The sequence below is a fragment of the Nicotiana tabacum genome, chromosome 4 (genome assembly GCF_000715075.1).
Source record: "Nicotiana tabacum cultivar K326 chromosome 4, ASM71507v2, whole genome shotgun sequence".
Lineage (NCBI taxonomy): Eukaryota > Viridiplantae > Streptophyta > Magnoliopsida > Solanales > Solanaceae > Nicotiana > Nicotiana tabacum.
This window is the reverse complement of record NC_134083.1, coordinates 56,230,821-56,253,571: the sequence shown is the minus strand read 5'-3', so window position 1 is coordinate 56,253,571 and position 22,751 is coordinate 56,230,821. Positions and strand designations below refer to the sequence as shown.

The 22,751-nt window shown below is 39.0% G+C and overlaps 1 protein-coding gene across 2 annotated transcripts; it reads right to left on the bottom strand.

The window, feature by feature from the left end:
• Positions 1-8,377: 8,377 nt before the first annotated feature.
• LOC107805543 (RPM1 interacting protein 13-like) lies at positions 8,378-9,548 on the bottom strand. 2 transcript variants are annotated; one of them, XM_016629600.2, is made up of 4 exons: positions 9,415-9,548; positions 9,111-9,290; positions 8,894-8,980; positions 8,378-8,801 (listed from the first exon to the last, which is right to left on the bottom strand). In XM_016629600.2, the coding sequence occupies exons 1-4, from the start codon at positions 9,415-9,417 to the stop codon at positions 8,682-8,684; spliced, it is 390 nt and encodes a 129-aa protein (XP_016485086.1). In that variant the 5' UTR covers positions 9,418-9,548; the 3' UTR covers positions 8,378-8,681. The 2 variants fall into 2 exon arrangements, with proteins under 2 accessions (XP_016485086.1, XP_016485083.1); XM_016629597.2 differs by having other exon boundaries at positions 9,111-9,513.
• Positions 9,549-22,751: the final 13,203 nt, after the last annotated feature.

Below are 22,751 nucleotides of genomic sequence, written 5' to 3'. Positions count from 1 at the left end.
CAGGCCCTAGCGGGCTAGCTTGTCAGATTGGATATTTCGGAGTCGAGTCGGGTATTGGCTTGTGTGGTCTCCAGGTCTTCTCCTTATGACCGTGTCAGGGAGCGTCAATATGATGGCCCCCACCTGCTCTTTCTTCAGGACAGGGTTCAGCGAGGTGATGCAAGAGATGTGACTATTAGTGATGATGGCGTGTTGAGGATACAAGGCCGGATATATGTACCTAACATGGATGGGCTTCGGGAGTTGATTCTTGAGGAGGCCCACAGCTCACGGTACTCCATCCATCAGGGTGCTGCGAAGATGTACCAGGATTTGAGACAGCACTATTGGTGGAGGCGGATGAAGAAGGATATAGTTGGGTTTGTGGCTCGGTGTCTCAACTATCAGCAGGGTAAGTATGAATATCAGAAATCAGGTGGCTTGCTTTAGAGGTTAGAGATCCCAGAGTGGAAGTGGGAGCAGATCACCATGGACTTCATAGTTGGGCTCCCACGAACTTCGAGGAAGTTCGATGTTATTTGGGTTATTGTGGATCGGTTGACTAAGTCCGTGCACTTCATTCCAGTTGGCACTACTTACTCTTCAGAGCGGTTGGCTGAGATTTTCATCCGAGAGATTGTTCGCCTGCATGGCGTCCCAGTTTCCATCATTTCAGATAGGGGCACTCAGTTTACATTGCAATTTTGGAGGGCCGTGCAGCGAGAGTTAGGTACTCAGGTTGAGTTGAGCACAACTTCTCACCCTAAAATGGACGGGCAGTCCGAGCGCACTATTCAGATATTGGAGGACATGTTACGCGCTTGTGTCATTCACTTTGGGGGTTCATGGGATCCGTTTCTGCAGCTCGCGGAGTTTGCATATAAAAACAGTTATCAGTCGAGCATTCAGATGGCTCCGTACGAGCTTTATATGGGAGGAGGTGTAGATCTCCATTAGGATGGTTTGAGCCGGGTGAGGCTAGGCTCTTGGGTACAGACTTGGTCCAGATGCATTAGTTAAGGTGAAATTGATTCAGGAGCGGCTTCGCATGGCGCAGTCTAGGCAGAAGAGCTACGCGGGCAGGAAGACCTGTGATGTGTCTTTTATGGTTGGGGAGAAGGTTTTGCTAAAGGTATCACCCATGAATGGTGTTATGAGGTTTGGAAAGAGGGGTAAGTTGAGCCCCCGGTTCATTGGGCCTTTTGAGGTGCTTCAGAGGATAGGAGAAGTGACTTATAAGCTTTCCTTGCCACCCAGCTTGTCGAGTGTGCATCCAGTGTTTCATGTTTCCATGCTCTGGAAGTATGTTGGCGATCCATCCCATGTTTTAGACTTCAGCAGGGTTCAGTTGGAGGGTGATATGACTTATGATGTGGAGCCGGTGGCCATTTTGGATCGCCAGGTGCGAAAGTTGAGGTCAAAGGATATAGCTTCGGTGAAGGTGCAGTGGAGAGGTCAGCCTATGGAGGAGGCCACCTGGGAGACCGAGCGGGAGATGCAGAGCAGATATCCACACCTATTTGAGACTCCAGGTATGTTTCTAGACCCGTTCGGGGACGAACGGTTGTTTAAGAGGAGGAGGATGTAACGACCCGGCCGGTCGTTTCGAGAGTTATAGCCCTGTTTTCCCCATTTCTGCTTCTTTTTATGTTACTCATCTATATTGTGTTATACCGGGTTAGTCGGTTCGGGCTCGGAGTGGTGTCGGAATGAATTGAGACACATAGTCTCTTAATTGAAAGGTTAAGTTGGAAATGTTGACCGGAAGTTGACTTATGTGTAAACGACCTCAGATTTGAATTTTGATAGTTCTGTTAGCTTCGTTAGGTGATTTCGGACTTAGGATCGCATCTGGAATGTGATTTGGAGGTCCCTGGTAGAATTAGGCTTAAATTGGCGAAAGTTAGAATTTTGGCGACATTGGCCGGCAGTGAAAATTTTGATATCAGGGTCGGATTGGATTTTCGAAAGTTGGGGTAGGTTCGTGGTGTCATTTCTGACTTGTGTGCAAAATTTGAGGTCATTCGGACATGGTTTGGTAGGTTTCAGCGTCGTTTGTGGAATTCGAAAATTTCTAAGTTCATTAGGCTTGAATTCGTGTGTAATTTAGTGTTTTGATGTTGTTTTGAGTGATTCGAAGGTTCGCCTAAGTTCGTATGATGTTATGGGACATGTTGGTATATTTGGTTGAGGTCTCGAGGGTCTCGTGTGGTTAACGGACCAATTATGGCCTTTGAGAGATAGTTGATCTGCTGGTTTTTGTTGTTGCTGGTTTCCTCTTACGCATTCGCGAGGTAGGTCTCGCGTTCACAAAGAGTATCTGGAGATTGAGGAAGAATTGTTCTTCGCGTTCGCGAAATAAGGGACGCGTTCGCGAAGGTTTAGGAGTAGAGTGCATCGCGGACGCGAGATGAGTAATGCGCTCGCGAAGAAGAGAAGAGACAGCTGGGGACCCCATTCATTTGGTCTACACGTTCGCAAGGGTGAGGTCGCGTTCACAAAGAGAAGGTTCAGTAAAGGTTCGCGTTCGCGAGTGGTAGATCGCGTTCGCGTAGAAGGGATTTCTGGGCAAAGGCAGTTGTGCTTCGCTAACGCGAGGGTACTTCCGCGTTCGCGAAGAAGGAAATCTGGGCAACAGTGTTAAATTTCAAAATCGGGGGTTTGAACTCATTTTTCATATTTTGAGCTAGAGACCACGGATTTAGGGGATTTCTAAAGGAATTTTCAGGGAGTTGATTGGGGTAAGTGTTTCTCACTTGGTTTTGGTTAAATTACATGATTATATCTTGATTTGTATCATCTAAATTGTGATTTGGGGTAAAACAAATGGGGAAAAAATGGAAGAGTTCTTGAGATGGAATTTTGAGGTTTTGAAGGGAATTTTGTTGTCGGATTTTGATGAATTTTGTATGGTTAGACTCGTAAGTGAATGGGCTTTCGGGTTTTGTGACTTTTGTTGGATTCTGAGACGTGGGCCCAGGGGCCGGGTTTGAGCCAATTTCGGGTTTTGAGTCTAATTTAGTAGTTTTCTAGTGGAATTGACTCTTTTAGCATATATTAATGGTATTGTACTGCTTGTGGCTTGATTCGGGACGCTCGGAAGCCGATTCGAGAGGCAAGGGCCTTGCAGAGTAGAGATTTGCTCGGATTGAGGTAAGTAACGGTTGTACATCTAGTCTTGAGGGTATGAAACCCCGGTTTTTTGTGTCATGTGACTATTTGGAGGTGACGCACATGCTAGGTGATGGGCGTGCACCATTGGGGATTCGTGACTTGATCCGTCCTGTAGCAACTGTAAAGTTGAACAACCTTTTGTAGCTATATGCTCTTTATGTTCTTTAGAAAGATTTACTGTAAATCATGCTAGATACCATGTCTAGGCCTTATGCCAGTATTTCTTGGACCCTTAGAGGTCGTTTCTTGCTGTCCTCTCACTGCTTTAGTTGATATCCCGTACTCAGTCATGTTCATGCATTCCTACATCATAGCTCAGTCTCTGTTATTCTATTTGTTGCATCATGTTAATGTTGTTTGGGCTGATTTCTTTGATTTCTGAGAGCCCGAGAGACTGGAGAGGTTTATGACTGAGTGAGGTCGAGGGCCTGTTTGTGAGGTATGGTACCTTAGCACGTGAGTTATCTGTGCTGATTCTGATATGATATTATAGCACGTGAGTTGTCCGTGCAGCACGTGAGTTGTCCATGCAGATTATAGCGCTTGGGCTGTAGGATCCCCTCCGGAGTATGAACACCCCTAGTGAGCGCAGGTACCTACTGAGTGCGAGTGTCGAGTGCCGAGTGCTGAGCAATTGTGAGGCATGAGTGATTGTGAGGCTTGAGTGATTGTGAGGTTGGAGTGATTGGGAGGACTGAGTGATGTTAGCCCGAGTGGCAGTACATGTTTTAATCATCCATGCTCATAGTTGCTTTGAGTCCTTGTTTGAAAACTGTTGAAAGATATTTCTGATTGTCTTACTTGAACTTGATTTAAACAAACTGATTCGACTTAAACTCCGGTTGCATAGCATGCCGCACTTTACTAAATTCTTGTGATATGAGTGGTACCTGCATTTAGCTCGTCACTACTTCACAGCCTTTATTTACTTCTGTTGCTTACTGAGTTGGTGTACTCACGTTACTCCCTGCATCTTGTGTGCAGATCCAGGCATTTTCGTCACGATAGCGGCTGTTGATATTCCTGTAGCTAATCATTGGAGATAGCAAGGTAGCTGCCCAGCGATCGCAGCCTTGTTTTCTTCTTCTTTATCTTCCCATTAGTTTTATTTTGGATTTTTCCCAGACTATGTTAGTCTTGTTGTTATCGGACCAATTTTTAGTAGTTGCTCATGACTCAGTGACACCCCGATGTTTGGGGCTTTTCATTCCGCATTTCTATTTTTTTGAGTTCAACCCTTGTTTCTTTTATGAAATTCTGCTATACAAGACGCCTTTTGGCATATCTTTGAATGAATTGTAGTAGTATTGTGGGAGTCGGCTGGCCTAGTACCATCGATAGGTGCCATCACGACAGGTTTGAGTTTAGGGTCGTGACATGTAGTAAGTCTCAAAGAAACTTGTAGAAACTTATTTAGTTTCTAAAATATTCGCGAAAGCGGTTAGTCATATTGAGACTATAAATAAAGGAAAGATTTAATATCTTCTATTACTACAATTTGTAGCGGGGTAATATTTAGGTGAAAAGTTACCCGCTTTATTCTTCAGTTTGTACTACACACATAAAAGAATGCCACAATAAAGTAGAAGTTTATTGATATAAAAACCCGTATCATAATAAATTTGAAGTTTATTGATAATTGTACACGTCATGGTGTAAACCTAAAGTTTATCAATATTGATAATTTATCCAGTTGGCATAATTGATTTAGCTGTGTTAATTTAAGTATGCATGCAAAAATAAAAGAGAATTCACATGGGTAAATATTAAAGAACTGGAAAGTTTTTTTACGAATTCTCTTATGTTGTTTGTTCTTATTAATTAATAGACCAACTAAAATTGGGATTGAATCCCATGAATGCTGGAAATATCAAAGGTGAATATGAGTTCATTCACCTGTCATGTATACCACATAAGATGCATCAATGAGAAGATTACATGTGCTCTTATTATTAACCCGCAATCTGATATTTGCAACTTACTCAATAATTTAATTTAGAGCATAATTTTCAGATTTTCTATTCAACACAGTTCATCTTGATAAGTTGGTATATATCACAGTTAATTTAGCAAAATAATTTTTTGAGTGCCTCCACTTAATAGCTAAACTACTGCTCATGAGAACAAAGTTATTTGTATGAGTTTGATAAACATTATATATGAAAGTATATTATACTCTCCCCTCACAAATGGTTCAGGGTCATGAACCAAATAATTTCATCTTATTGTTATTGATGTGCGGTGTATATTTTGATTAACACCATAACGCACAAAATTTAGTTTTTCTAACATGAGGGGGAGACATGAATGAATTATCGTTTGTACATCTAGATCCTCGAATAAGGTAATATGAACTTGAAGTTCATAAAAGATAATTCATCTGCAATATGTTACAAAGCATGCCATACGCATTTGCTGACCCAAAGAAAGTAACTATGTTCTCACTGTAAATCCTCCCATTAGAATAAGTCCTAGAAGGATAAAGTCTTTGGTATGCTTAAAGCATATAGACAAATCAGTTTCAAATAAAATTCTTGATAAAGAAGATGAGCAAATGATCTAAATAATCATAATAAGGAGGCAAGTGATCTAGGATCACATGACATAATACTTCATAAAATCTCAGGAGAAGTTTAGGTACCTAAAAATGTAAATGAAGAGATTTCTATGCTATGTCTTTATGGAAAAACGTGGTTGGAACCGATATAAAATATTTGCCGATTACATCTATGATAACGCTAAATATATATGAGGATCTTAAGTCTGGAGAAACAATTCAAATAGAATTGATTCCATATGAAAGACATGAAGTTTTGGACCTACGGTTCAAACACTTGCAAGTATAAAGTCAATAGAGTGTGCAATCACTTTTATCTATCTTATATGTCTAGCATGACATGAAAACTTGATATGCATCTAAAGTCCATTCATATGGCTTATATGACTTAACTTATATGACAATCCCTAAAAGATTTAAATTGCTTAAAGCATATAGAATCTTGGTCCTGAAGTACCATATCTTAAGTGCAATTTTTGCACTTATGTATCTTGCTATAACTATAAGCATGATAATATGATAGCGAGAATCTCTATAGAGATATTGAAAAGGCCATTCCACGACATTATATGAAGATATTATATATCTATCAAGAATGATGATTTCAAGGTACATCATATTTATTCAAGTTAATATGGCTGATTTGTTTATCAAATCTCTACAAGTTAATATGGCTGATTTGTATATCAAATCTCTACCAACGATATTTTGAAGATGCCGCACAAGATTGAAATGTGAAGGCTCAAAAATGTGAATTGATTGTCTCATCATGGGGAGTTAATACGTGTTGTACTCTTTTTTTTCTTACATGGTTTTGTCCCTCTGGGTTTTCCTTGCAAGGTTTTTAACGAGACAACCAAAAGGCGTATTTCTAAGCATGTGTACTCTTTTCCCTTCTCTAGAATTTTTTTTCCACTGGGTTTTATTTTAGTTAAGGTTTTAACGAGGCACATTATTTGTTGAATAGACATTCAGGGGGGAGGGGGGTGTTATAAATAGAATTATATTTAAGGTGAATGTCTATATTTTAGAGAGATTTTAGGGATTATTACTTGGTGGCTAAGTCACTCTTTCCCTATAAATAGATGGGTTATATTCCATTGTAAATCATCCCAAATCAATAAAAATTCACTCTCCCTACTTTTCTCTGCAATATTCTTTTTCTTCTTTAATTGTTTTACAACACTCCTTTTGTTTTTGAGTACAAAATAAGGAGTTATGCCACCTATATTAAAAGTTGCTTGTATGGTGACTTTGAAAATGATTATGGTTTTCATTTATATTTTTTCTAGCAAACCAAGTGAGATTTTTTTATTTATAACTAACTATATTAGTTAACCTTACTGCAACACAGAAAATGTTATAAAAAGAATAAACCTGTAGCCTAGTCCGAGTAGGGAGAGGTATAAATTAGTCTCGATGAGGATTTTTCCCTCTTATCTGGAATTCATCAAGCATCCAACTGATAATGCTGGAAACTAATAATTCTTTCACACAGTTAAGTGATTATTCGCCTAAATGATTACATGCCCCTTCAAAATCATATTCCATTTATTCTTCTAAATATAAATTGAATGTATCCTTAACCAGAAAATCAAAGTTGTTTTGACAATCACAGACATACTTGTAATTGAATATTTGGACCTCTTTGATCAAGAAAAATCTAAGAAAGGTTGTTCCTCTTTCACCCCAATCTTCCAAAGTTGTAAGTTATGATATTACCAAAATATAGTACTGATGACTACACAACCAATCTAGAAATAAACAATGTGCAGAACCGAATAAGCATTGCAGTACACTAGAAAGTCGGCATAAGCAGTTCCATCAGGTCCACACTACAATATATACAGTGCAATCACATTGAGCATACAAAAGCATCAAATATCTTTGATGCAACTTTCATCTCATCGTTTGATACATGCTCCCAATCTGAAGAAGAATGATAATACAATCCTGAAGACTGTTGATTTCCCAGTCTGGTCTTCCTATTCGAATGGACAACTGGATCTTCCGCCACAGAGAGAAAAAACTGTATCTTGGAGTCATATCCAGAACACCATCCACATAAGACCCAAAGTTACCTTCGCTCACATTAACACTGTGACAATAAACGTAAGGTTCTATGACCACATTGGCTCTTTGATCTTCTGATTCTCCCTTTAACAATCCAAGTTTCTCCATGCCTGCAAAACTAGCAGCAACCATATGTGGATCTTTTTTCACCTCAATAAATGGTGAAGTCAGGCATCCAACTACAATGCTGGAACTTAGGACCCTATTTCCAGCTACCAAAGAGACACTTAAAGCAACTTCTAACTTAACTTATCAACCATAGAAGAAGGTATGAATTATTGAGAAATTATGCAAATACAATTTCAGCAGAAATTTCAGTGCATAAAGTTAAACCAAAAGGGGGTGAAAAAAGGAAGTAGAAACTAAAAGAAAATGAAGCAAATGAAAAAAAGAACATGGATATAACAATGCCAGCACTAATCCCCATCCATGGGACATCTGCTCTAAATGGTTCAAAGAAATTAAACAAGAGACAGTTAATTCTTATTGTACTCTCAATTTCTTATTGTACTCGCAAAGAATCAGGAGTTATCTGTAACATTGTAACACAAAGAAATATGAGGCATTGGCTTAAAGAAATAACAGAAAGAATGGCTGTAGAAATCATCAACTTTCCACTGAAGTTGAAGCGCTTAAACTAGTAACTTCATTCAACCGCTTTGATATACTAATATACTACATGTTCATCCCAGAAAATAACTACTTACATCAGCAAAATATCTACAAAAATCCAGCTTAATTTTGAGAGACAATTGAATACAGACCTCGCATTCAACTGAAACTCAGATCATAACTAGGTAGTTAACTATACCACAATTTTCCAACAAAGAAGCACAAAAATTATAAGTCTAATGAAGACATATGGTAGAAAATGTAGAATGCTAATTCATCAGATCAGCTACTTCCTAGTGGCCTTTCTCTGATTCTTCCAAGCCTCATTATCCATGGCATGGCAATGAGCTGAAACCCCAGTCCAGTATTTGCAAGGAGCAGCCACATCACAGACATAGCAATAACACTGCATCAATACCCAAAGCCATACAATATAATTAATCTAATGACATCAAAAGTTTGACACAATTAAAAATTTAAAAATCGAACAAATATTACCCATTCACAGTAATTCTCGTGGGGTGTTTTGTCAAACGGATGTTTCACACAAACATGCCTTGAATGCGGGTAATCTCTACATGCCACCTATTCATCATCAAGATCAATTTCTTATTAAATTGCAGAATTAGCCATTTAACAGTAAAAGGTTTATTCAAGGACAAAAACTTTCTACAATGGTAGACCCATTTTGCAAAATACTAGAAATTAACTATACCTGGCCTTTTTCAGCGACAACCGAGAGGTCAAAAGCATCAAGATTCTTAGAGACAGAGAGCTTTGAGATATCGACGGGGTCATAAGGATCAAAATCAAGGATAAAGCAATCCTCTTTCTCTTCAAATTCCTTCAATTGCTCTCTCTTTTTGAGGCAAAATACAGGCCTCAATGGCGTTCCCTGCTCAGACGGGGGTGAAGAAGATAAATCAATTATCAATGGGGTCATACAATCAGAACTTCCGAGTTTTTTTACCATTTTTCAGAATGTATAGTAAATGCTAATAGAAGATAAGATTTACTACCATCAAACCCTAGGACAACGAGAGCGTTTCTGTACTCTAATGGGGGGAAGTGATTGTTCAAATTTCGAATTATGGGGAAGAGGAGTAGCCGTTCTGTGACATTTCAATTCTCCCCACAGTGGGCTTTGTATGGGCTAAACGTTAAACGTAGAAATGGCGTGGTATACACACTTTTTTTAGTGGTATTTTTTTTTTAGCCAGTATTTTTAATGTTGACCAAAAATAGTCATTACTTTATTAAAATTAATACGAAAAATCTTTTTTACCCTTTCTTCATGAGTGATGTGTAAATATTAAGGATATGATGTCTTTAACTTCATGAGTGATGCGTAAAATATTAAGAATACTATGTCCTTAACATTTACATTGCACACATAAAGTTAAAGACACCATGTCCTTTACATTTACAATGCACAAATGAAGTTAAATAACATGATGTCCTAAAGTTTAACAACAGAAGTTGCAAATACAAGTTAATGATATTATGTCCTTAACTTTTACATTGCACACATGAAGTTAAGGACACCATGTCCTTAACATTTACACTGCACATATAAAGTTAAGGACACCATGTCCTTAATATTTATATTGCACATATGAAGTTAAGGACATGATGTCCTAAAGTTTAACAACAGAAGTTGCAAATACAAGTTAATGATATTATGTCCTTAACATTTACATTGCACACATGAAGTTAAGGACATCATGTCCTTAACATTTATACAGCACATATGAAGTTAAGGACACCATGTCCTTAATATTTACATTGCACACATTAAGTTAAGTACACCATGTCCTTAATAATTATACATCACTCATGAAATTAAGGGCACCATGTCCATAACATTTACATTATAATATGAAGTTAAGGACATGGTGTCCTAAAGTTTAATAACAGAAGTTGCAAATACAAGTTAATGATATTATGTCCTTAATATTTATATTATACACATGAAGTTAAGGACACCATGTCCTTAACATTTACACTGCACATATGAAGTTAAGGACATGATGTCCTAAAGTTTATCACCAGAAGGTGCAAATATAGGATACTTTGTCCTTAATATTTACACATCACTCATGAAGTTAAGGACACTATGTCCTTAACATTTACAATGAACACATGAAGTTAAGGACACGACGTCCTTAACATTTACACTGCACATATGAAGTTAAGGACATGATGTCCTAAAGTTTAACAACAGGAGGTGCAAATACAAATTAAGAACATTATGTCTTTAACATTTACATTGCATACATGAAGTTAAGGACACCATGTCCTTAACATTTACACTATACATATGAAGTTAAGGACATGATGTCCTAAAGTTTAACAACAGAAGTTGCAAATACAAGTTAATGATATTATGTCCTTAACATTTACATTACACACATAAAGTTAAGTACACCATGTCCTTAATATTTACACTGCCCATATGAAGTTAAGGACACCATGTCCTTAATATTTATATTGCACATATGAAGTTAAGGACATGATATACTAACGTTTAACAACAGAAGTTGCAAATAAAAGTTAATGATATTATGTCCTTAGCATTTACATTGTACACATGAAGTTAATGACATCATGTCTTTAACATTTACACAACACATATGAAGTTAAGGATACCATGTCCTTAATATTTACATATCACTCATAAAGTTAAGGACACTATGTCCTTAACATTTACACATCACTCATGAAGTTAAGGACACTATGTCCTTAATATTTATACATCACTTATGAAGTTAAGGACATCATGTCCTTAACATTTACACTATACATATGAAGTTAAGGACATGATGTCCTAAAGTTTAACAACAGAAGTTGCAAATACAAGTTAATGATATTATGTTCTTTAACATTTACATTACACATATGAAGTTAAGGACACAATGTCCTTAACATTTACACTGCACATATGAAGTTAAGGACATGATGTCCTAAAGTATATTAGGAGAAGGTGAAAATATAGGACATTTTGTCCTTAATATTTACACATCACTCACGAAGTTAAGGACACTATGTCCTTAACATTTACAATGAATACATGAAGTTAAGGACACCACGTCCTTAACATTTACACTGCACATATGAAGTTAAGGACATGATGTCCTAAAGTTTAACAACAGGAGGTGCAAATACAAGTTAAGGACATTATGTCTTTAACATTTACATTGCATATATGAAGTTAAGGACACCATGTCCTTAACATTTACACTATACATATGAAGTTAAGGACATGATGTCCTAAAGTTTAACAACAGAAGTTGTAAATACAAGTTAATGATATTATGTTCTTAACATTTACATTACACACATGAAGTTAAGGACACCATGTCCTTAATATTTACACTGCCCATATGAAGTTAAGGACACCATGTCCTTAATATTTATATTGCACATATGAAGTTAAGGACATGATGTACTCACGTTTAACAACAGAAGTTGCAAATACAATTTAATGATATTATGTCCTTAACATTTACATTGCACACATGAAGTTAAGGACACCATGTCCTTAACATTTACACTGCACATATGAAGTTAAGGACATGATGTCCTAAAGTTTAGCAGCAGAAGGTGCAAATACAGGACACTTTGTCCTAAATATTTACACAACATTCATGAAGTTAAGGACACCATTTCCTTAATATTTACACAACACCTATGTCTAGCACATGGTATTTTTGTCGGGCGGCTAAAAATTTATTAAGCACTGGCTAAAAAGTAAATACATTTAAAACAATGGCTAAAAAGTAAAGACATCTCTAATCAGTGGCTATCTATGCACTTCCCCCACGTTAAACAAGGGGCTATTGGGCCTGGTTCCAATTCGGTACTGAATATCGGGAAAAAATCAAAAATATCTTACAACTGATAATTGAAAAATAGCCACAATTTTAAAAGTAATCGAAATTTAGCCATTTTTTCATGTAAAGATAAAATCTGAATAAAAACACTCTTAAAAATTCAGAAATATTCCAGCATAATATGTTGGAGTTTGAATCTTTTACATATGAGCTTCCAGCATAATGTGTTGGAGTTCCAACATAATATGCGGGAAGTTTATATGCAAGAGTTCTATCATCCGGCATATTATGCTAGAACTTTCCGTATACTGGAGTTCCAACATAATATGCTGGATGTTTATACACAGGAGCTCCATAATCCCGCATATTATGCTGGAACTTTTCCTGTTTCAGTAAAATAATAGTTATTTTTTAATGACCTTACAAACGATAATTATTTTTCTATTACTAGTCTGAAAGCTGACTAGCCCGTGCTATTTACTCCTATCTTCTTCTGATGCTAAAACATTTTAATTTAAACATTGATTATTAATACTCTTTTTATCTCATGTAGTTATTTTATGTCACAATTTAGGTAATATTTGGAGCTGTAAAGTGGGAATATGTTACAGAGCGTAATCCATTCAAAGGTTTATATATAAGTTGACCCTTGAGAAATTATTGTACTTGGTAGTATGATGAAATGAAAATATAATTTCTTCACAATTTCTCACGACTCACGTTCCTATTCAGAAATTCTTAAAAGTGATAATGCGGTGATGTTATCTATGTAATTTTGGTTAATTCCATAAATTTGGTGCTGATTTGGAAGCGTAAACTGGACCAAGTTTGATAAATTCTGACCGAGTTAGTGCTACAAAGCTGATTAACTTTGATTAGTTCTTTAATATTGCTTGCTTATTCGTTAGCGTAAATTGAACCAAGTTTGCCAATTTTCTAAACTAGTTGTCACATACCTGTTTTTTAGGCTTAAGGAATAGATTAAGAGTTTGCTTATAAATATCTGCTGTAAATGCTTCTTCTTTTTCCCATCATTAGTGAAATACAATCAGTTTAGTTTGATGTTGTCTCATTCTCAAAATTTTGACAATGAAGTTATTTAATTTCCTTAAACTTTAAAAGCTTCCGCACTTCCCCTCACCTTCATAAACTAGTAGAATATTGAATTTCTAAGTGATCATATAAATATAATAAAATGCTAAATAGAATGAAGTTCCCCAACTTGATATTGTTTGCTATTTCAAGAAGGAAGTTATGAATTGAACTAGTTAATTAATTGGCGTTTCAGGACGAGGGGGAACTTACAAGTTTGGCTAGTACTTCAAATGAAAATGATTTTCATCTCTAATATTTCCAGTAGGATTTACAAAATACTCATGTGTTTGTTTTCTAAAAATGAGTGTTTGAATTACCATTAGCGTTAACACAAAATGACATGATCATGACTGATGAGCATTTGTCATGCTATAGCATAGTGAAGCATTAAGAAAATAGTTATTGGGGTATCATGTGTTGCCGTTAATCATTAGTTACTAATACAGTATTAATATTTTCAAATCAGGTTTAGCTGCGTACTAAGTGATGATACATTAATTTGTAGAAGAACTCCGTGTGAAGACCGATTAAGCCAACATTTTAGGCATTTAGCCCCTCGAAAAGTGTGGCATAAACTATCAAAAAATGTGGTGTTTGATCCTTTCGAGGCGACGCTATTCTGGGTTGGTTTAAAATAGTGTAACCTTTTTCTTGAGGTCGCACTTTATAAGTGTTGCTTTAAAAATGCCACGCTTTTGGTACCTCATATAGTAACGATTTTCTTTTTCTAAGCTACATGTTTGAAGTGTATCCTTTATTATCTTATAAGCTACACTTTTTAAGCGTGATAATTTTGTTTGGCTATAATTTTTTTATATATTTATACGAACCACAGTTTGTGGTTTATTAGTTAAAAATTTTTTTTACCTCCTATAATCACATTTATTTCAAGCATATACTATTATCTCATTTTGATTATTTCAAGCATTAAATTAGCTAAGAAATCATCAAAAATAATATTTCATATGCATATATTTGAAACTTTGATAAAAAATATATTTCTTGTATTACACATACTAATAAAGCAATAATTCAAGTTGTGCACTAGTAATAAATTTTATACAAAATCGAATATATTCAAAGATCACAATTGCTTAAAAAGTCTTCAAAAATCAGTCTAATAGATCAAATTGACTTGTGGCCGCCATCAAATTACATCACACGCATTTTTCTACATATTCAAGATAAAATTAAAATTAGAAAGAATATATACTATGTATTCATATAATATCATGAATATACAAGACCATGGATTGAAGGAACTTGACTAACTAGCATAGTGCACCGCCCCGCCGTCATACCTATTAATTTTCCGCAATTCTAGCGACGGCGTGGCTTGCTCGAGCCCAAATCTCGGACAACCATCAGTGGAAAAATACTTGGGGCCTCACAGAAATCATGAGATGCCATCAAAAGGCACCTTTGGTAGAAAATAAGCAGACCAAGGGACAAGCAGCCGAAAGTGAGAGAGCATCTTTGACATTCTGGGCCATGGTTGACAGCAGGATCCCTCTAGGCTGCCTTTCCAGTTTTGCCATGCTGGAATGCCCCAGGCAGCTTTCCAAGCTGGAATGCACCAGGCTGCTGGACAGCCTTGCCAGCCCTGTCAACCACCCCCTTTGTATAGCCATTTTAATTTCTATAAATAGGCTGTAGACTCATTCTTTATAATTATCAGATATTTGATAAGACAACAGAGAAGGGCATTTGCCTCCCAAATCTTGGTCTCTTTCTTTCCTAGCTTTCTTGCTTGTTTCGTGTGATTGCCATCGTTTAGCACGATTGTGCTGTTTATTGTCTAAGGGCTGAAGCTAAGTAGCAGTCAAGCTAACTTCGCTGCCCTACCGAACCCTCAGAAAAATAGTTCTGTGACAATTGGTATCAGAGCCTAGGTTCTTGCATGGCTAAGAACTCACATCGCAACATAGAAGAAACCCACATTGAAGAGAACCCAGAACCACAGAGAGGTATGGGCCGAAAGCGCGACAAAAGTAGGCCAGAGACGCATCTCCACCTGATAGCGAGTTGCTACCCTACGTGGAACCTGAAATTTCCGAAGCCAGAACTCTCGATGAGAGAGTTGACATGGTAGAAAAGGGTCTGACGGCCTTTCACCATCGTATTGCCGCCGTCGAAAATAATATATGTTCCCTTGAGTCAGTTGCCCTTGATAGACTTGGCGAAGTCAAAGGGAACATTCAGGAGCAAGACGAAGGGCTAACCAACCTTGAACTCAAGCTCACTGAGGCTTTGTCTGCCTTACAGGCAGAAGTTGAAACTTTAAAACTGCGTGGGGTGAAAGAAGCGCTCAAGACGTGGAAAACTTCTTGTGGCAACTAGAAGCTTATTTTGAACATATGAGCATAGCCAGCGATGCTACCAAAATTCGAACGACAGCCATGTACCTAGCTGAACCGCCATACTTTGGTGGCACAAGAAGAAGACAGATATGGAGAAAGGAACGTGCTCCATTGACACATGGAAGCAGTTCAAAGAAGAGCTAAAATGGAAGTTTTACCCTCAAAACATTGTGCACGAGGCTCGCCGAAAGTTAAGGGAGCTCAGGCAAACATCCTCCATCCGTGAGTACGTGAAGGAGTTCACCACACTCACCCTTCATATCCCCAACTTGACCAGTGAGGATCTATCGTTCAGTTTCTTGGATGGCCTGCAGTATTGGACCAAACAAGAATTGCAAAGGCGATAGATCGACATAGTCGATGAGGCTATTGTAATAGCCGAAGCATTGTCATATTTTTGGACCGGAGCGTCTAAGGGAAATAACAACCGGAGCCAAGCTGCTGCTACTCCAAAGACAGATACCCACCGAGGTAAAGGCAAATTTGTTCCCAACCGAAACAACGATAACAGAGGCAACCTCAACCACTCTTCCCACTTCCGCAAGAATTATGATGAGAAGAGGAAAGGAGGCGCGCAAATGGATGCTCATCGGGATGTTTGCTACTTTTACGGAGACCCTTCTCATGTTTCTCAATTTTTCCCTACACTGAACAAACTAGGAGCAATTGTTGCAGCCCACCAGCAGCAAGGACAAACTGTTGCGCCTACCGACAAGTAATCCGAGGAGCGTGGAGCACTAGCTAATGGTGCAGGACAGGGGAAGAACAAGGTTGTAGGCTTGTTCAATCATATGGCCTTGATAAACCACATGACCCTTGCCGCTGTTGCCGCCCATCCGCCTAGTGTGAGGCCCTATGAATCATTATTTGTCGATGCCAAGTTAAACGGCAAAGACGTGCGCATCATGGTTGACACATGTGCGACACATAATTTTGTGACAGAGGAATGATCTAGGGATCTTGGACTTGTCTTTGTATCCAGCGACACGCTTATGAAGACCGTCAATGCCCTTCCCACTACCGTTCATGGCTTTGCTCCTAACGTGCACATTGTTTTAGGAGGCTGGCAGGGATTGGTGGACTTCACCATTGCCCCCATGGACATCTTTGACATCATACTGGGATTGGATTTTTGGTACGAGATCAACGCACTTATCACGCCGCGTATCAACGAGCTTCACATAAGCGATCCCGGAGGCTCGTGCATTGTGCCCCTTGTTCGGGTGCCATAAAATGGAATGCATCTATACGTGATGCAACTTGTGAAAGGTTTCAAGAAAGGGGAACCAACATTTCTTGCAACCTTGACGGGAATCGTTGAGAATTCCCTTGAGGCAGTAGCATTGCCTCCCTGCATTGAGCAAGTCCTTGAAGATAATAAGGACGTGATGTCGGAAGAACTTCCCAAATAATTGCTACCACGAAGGGAAGTTGATCATCATATCGAGCTTGTTCCAGGGGGGAAGCCACCCGTCATGTCGCCTTATCGCATGGCGCCCCGGAATTAGAGGAATTGAGGAAGCAACTCAAGGAGTTGCTAGAGGCTGGCCACATACGACCATCCAAGGCACCTAACGGAGCACTTGTTTTATTCTAAAAGAAGAAGGAGGGTACTATGCGCTTATGTATTGATTATCGGGCCATTAACAAGGTCACTATGAAGAACAAGTACCCCATCCCTCTCATTGCTGATTTATTTGACCGCTTGGGGCAGGCCAAGGTATTCACCAAGATGGACTTGAGGAAAGGCTACTATCAAGTGCGGATTGTAGACGGAGATGAGCCCAAAAAAACTTTTGTTACATGCTATGGGGATTTTGAATGGTTGGTAATGCCATTTGGGTTGACCAACGCTCCCGCAACATTCTGCACCTTGATGAACAAATTATTCCATCCTTTCTTGGATCAGTTTGTTGTCATCTATTTAGATGATATTGTGGTTTACAGCAACAATATGGAAGACCATGCGGAACAGCTTCACAAGGGATTCAAGGTACTAAGGGAAAATGATCTATGCGTAAAACATGAAAAATGCAGCTTCGCACAGCCCATAGTACAGTTCCTCGGGCATACAATCAGCCATGGGGAAATCTGGATGGATAGGGACAAGGTGGATGCTATCCAGAACTGGGAAGCTCCAACGAAGGTACCGGAACTTCGGTCCTTCCTAGGCTTAGCCAACTATTATCGGAGATTCATCTTCAGTTACTCGTCTATTGCATCCCCACTCACCGACTTGCTAAAGAAAGATAGGGAGTGGGAATGTAGCGAAATATGCTAGGAGGCATTTGAGAAACTCAAGGCAGCAATCACCAAGGAACCTGTATTGGCCCGTCCTGATTTATTGAAAAATTTTGAAGTCTAGACTGATGCGTCTGACTTTGATATATGAGGTGTACTGATGCAAGAGGGTCATCCTATAGCCTTTGAGAGTCGAAAACTGAACGACGCCAAGAGGCGTTACACTGTCCAGGAGAAAGAAATGATGGTTGTAGTCCACTACCTAAGGACATGGCGTCATTACTTGTTGGAGGCTCATTTTGTTGTCAAGACTGACAACGTTGCAACAAGCTACTTCCAGACCTAGAAGAAGCTGTCCTCCAAGCAGGCCCGTTGGCAAGATTTCCTGGCCGAATTCGACTACACCCTGGAATACAAACCGGGGAAAACTAACGTAGTTGTCGATGATTTAAGTCGCAAGACAGTACTGGCAACCATTGTTAGCTCAGCAAGCAGTGGCATCATCAAGACCATCAAAGAGGGCATGCAACATGACCCCATGGCAAAAGAGTATATGTGCCCAAATGGGCAAATCTCAGGTGTACTCTACTGAAAGAAGGTCATGACACTGTTTGGGTAGGTCATCCAGGGCAAAAACGCACTTTAGCCCTGATTGAGTCTTCTTACTACTGGCTTCGGATGCGGGACGACATCGAGGTATACGTGCACACTTGTCTAGTTTGTCAACAAGACAAGGTGGAATCCAAACTCACTAGGGGTTTACTTGAGCCGTTGCCTGTTGCAGAGAAGCCATGGGATAGCATCACCATGAACTTCATTACGCGTCTGTCAAATTCAGAAGGATTTGGCACCATTATGGTGGTTGTCGATAGATTCACCAAGTATGCAACCTTTTCGGCCATCACTGCCGGTTACAAAGCTAAAGATGCATCACATATATTCTTAAGGGACATCGTAAAATATTGGGGTGTGCCTAAGCACATCATTAGAGATCGAGACCCTCGATTTACCGGCACATTCTAGAAGGAATTATTCAGCTTGTTAGGAATTGAACTGCACTTCTCAACAAGTTTCCATCCGTAAACTGACGGAAAGGATTAATGCACTCCTCGAGTGCTATCTGAGGCATTATGTCAGGGCTAATCAAAGATACTGGGCTAAGCTATTGGATATAGCCCAATTCTCTTACAATTTGCAATGCAGCGAAGCGACCAGGAAGAGTCCCTTTGTGCTTGCAACTGGGCAACAACCCAACACTCCTCAATCATTGAATGTCAATGTCGGATTGAAAAATCCGGGCGCTTATCACATGGCCAAATTTTGGGAGGAACAAGCCGATCTAGTCAGGTCGTATTTTGACAAGGCTGCCCGCAAAATGAAGAAATTTGCGGACCGGAAGTGTCGTTCAGTCAACTACAGGATTGGAGACAAGGTCATGGTAAAATTGAATCCACGACAGTTCAAATCACTGCGAAGCGTACATCACAGTCAGATTCACCGATATGAGAGCCCATTAGAGATTGTTGCCGAGGTGGGTATAATCTCTTACCAACTAGACATGCCGTGTTATCTGAAAATCTATCATGTCTTCCATGCTAGCCAACTGAAACCATATTTCGAAGACATGGAAGACAAGGATCGGGCGCAGTCCAGCCGAAGTCAAATTTTTACTACTCCACCAGCAACGGACAAGCAAGTGGAGGCCATCATAGATCATCAGTTGGCCCGTGGGAAAGGATGGGGCAATTCAAGCGCACAATTCCTTGTTCACTAAAAAGGAACTTCGCCAGAGGAGGCATCATGGGAGAAGTACGAAGATTTGTGGCAGTTCAGGGAACAAGTCCACAATGATCTTCAGTTGTGCGGCGCCGGGGTCGTCGCCATTTCAAGTGGGGGAGAGTGCACCGCCCCGCCGTCACACTTATTAATTTTCCGCAATTCCAAATCTTGGACAGCCATCAGTGGGAAAACACTTGGGGCCTCACAGAAATCATGAGATGCCTTCAAAAGGCACATTTGGCATAAAGTCAGCAGACCAAGGGACAAGCAGCCGAAAGTGGGAGAGCATCTTTGACATTCTGGGCCATGGTTGACAGCAAGATCCCTCTAGGCTGCCTTTCCAGCTTTGCCATGCTGGAATGCCCCAGGCAGCTTTCCAAGCTGGAATGCACCAGGCTGCTGGACAGCCTTGCCAGCCTTGTCAACCACCCCCTTTGTATAGCCATTTTAATTTCTATACATAGGCTTTAGACTCGTTCTTTGTAATCATCAGATATTTGACAATACAACAGAAAAGGGCACTTACCTCCCAAATCTTGGTCTCTTTCTTTCATAGCTTTCTTGCTTGTTTCATGTGATTGCCATCGCTTTAGCACGATTGTATTGTTTATTATCTAAGGGCTGAAGCTAAGTAGCAGTCGAGCTAACTTCGCTGCCCTCACCGAACCTTCAGAAAAACGGTTCTGTGACAATAGGCTTTCATTGGTTCTATTACAATTTAACAAATAGTGCACAACTTTTGTAACACTTGGATCGTATCACTAATGCTCAATAATTAGCCCATTAACATCAATTATCTAGTCTAGATGTGAAAGGAAAAGAAGATAATTTCATTCAGTTGTATTTTTGGTATTGTCATCAGCACTTCCTTTGGTGCTTTTGTGAAAAATACATATCAGAAAACAAAAGGAAGAAAAGAAAGATGCTTTCAAATTTCTATAAGTCATGTCTATTACAGGAAGAAAAATATATATTCTTACTTTACGTGATGGGTTACCTCTTCATTTCTCCCAATTCAACTTGACCACTTTCCCATCTCAACATTAGTTGATAGTAATACTACTCTATGCTCTCTTAACATATTTTTCCTTAGCTACTCAATTTTTTAACATTTTAAACTATATTATAGATTCTCCTTTTTCTCTATAGAATTCTAAACAATTGGTGTCTAACCCTTTATGCAAATAAGAAAAAGGATCAAGTTTGTCATTGCTATCTAAAATTGACCTAAATTAAACTAATGTAATCTGTCATTCTAACTCTAGAAAATAACTTGAAATAATAAAAAAAATACTTTTTCAAGAATCAGACATAAATTGAACCAGAGAAATGTAGAAGATTTTGGCCTCACATAGCCTGTGCATTACTCATATCGACCTGAGAAGGTAGGTTAGATTAGACACACCCTGCTATATCATGTTTAGTCCAGCAAGCAATAGAAACTGCTAAACCAAAGAAATGCACCAGCTAGGCCACCCTTACAAAAGCGTTCCCAAAGCTTTTCAAGCACAGTCTAAAGTAAGTGTTGTAGTGAAAAAAAAAAAATACTAGTATATTCACTTAGTGGTCGAAGTTCTCCTTTTACTCGGTGGCTTTTTATGGTTCTATTTAATAGTGACGGATTCAAATTTTAAATGTTATGCTCTCTTGTCCACTTTAAGTGACTTTTTAGATATTTTCACACATATTAATGTATACGGTCAAAATCGAGTTTGCCCTTCAAGTGACTAATCAAGATTGGAGCATGATGGACCGATGTTCGTCATTATAATATCGAGCTGTGATGTGAAGTTGGAAGGTCGAGCTCGAGACCTAGAGACAGATCAGTACCGAGATCGAGTCAAGGTCGAACTCGAGATCCAGAGACCGATCAGTACCGAGATCGAGTCAAGGTCGAGCTCGAGATTCAGAGACCGATCAGTACCGAGACCGAGTCAAGGTCGAACTCAAAAAACAGAGACCGATCAGATACCGATATCGAGTCGAGCTCTAGAACCAGAGACCGACCATATCGAGACCGAGCCAAGGAACAACAAAGTCGTTATAGCCGCATTTGGGGAGAGAATCTCTGCTGAAATCACGGCTTGAATCAAGAAAAAGCCAATTAATTAATATATCATGTGATCCTCACTATGTATTTTTAATTATATCCAAAGTAGGATTCCTTCAGTATATTAGGAGTGGCTAACATTTGTAAAGGGGATGAATTCATTGATTCATACATTCTCACGTTCAGATTTTATTGAGATTTACATAACATCTAGCAAATATTATCCTTTTTGGGCTTTTGATATTGATTCATCCTATTCACTTATCAGTTATTTCTCTACTTAATTTGGGTTTGTGTTCACTCCTTCTTTTACATTCAATATTCAATATATCTCTACTCATTTTTTTAATTTGTACCAAGTTATACCACATATCCTTAGAACTACGTATAAATTCAACTCTATCCGTTTTTTGGGTAAACAGTTTGGCGCCACCATGGGGATAAGAATAACAGTGGTTATTTGGTACGAATTTCTACAAAATACACAATTTTACACTTGCTCTTGGAAGTGTCTTTGATTTCAGGTTAAAACGACGAACTCTCAATTAATAGCCCTACCTATCGACAATGAAGTTGGCCTTCAAGATGAGAATAACAACCTGACAATCGGGGATGAAAGGACACTCGTCGATCCCGTTGGAACTCGGGCCGTATATCCAATTGACGTCAATTCACATGTGGCCATTGAGGCGAACTAACGTTCTGACCCCGAAAACATCATTCATGGTGGAACTCTATCTGCAGTTCGAAATACCCAAAATGTTGGAGAAGATGGGATCGGCCTGCGTATGATTTTTGAAATGTTGCAAACTCAACAAGTAGCGATAGCCCAGTTGTAGAGCCAAACCCAAGCACCGAGTAGGGCCGAGCCCGGTCCACCCCGAGAAGTCACCCACAAAATAGGGCCAATTGTAGTAAAATCAAATGAACAAGAATCGGGGACTAGTACCTGAAATTATTAGGATGATCGAGGAACTGACAAAATGAATTGAGTCAGG

Bases quoted from the DNA above. Each gene is read 5' to 3' on its own strand.
- LOC107805543 (XM_016629597.2), bottom strand. From the start codon at position 9,368: ATGGTAAAAAAACTCGGAAGTTCTGATTGTATGACCCCATTGATAATT. The intron at 8,981-9,110 runs GTATAGTTAATT...GATGATGAATAG, and splicing joins TTGTCGCTGAAAAAGGCCAG to GTGGCATGTAGAGATTACCC. The intron at 8,802-8,893 runs GTAATATTTGTT...GTATTGATGCAG, and splicing joins ACGAGAATTACTGTGAATGG to TGTTATTGCTATGTCTGTGA.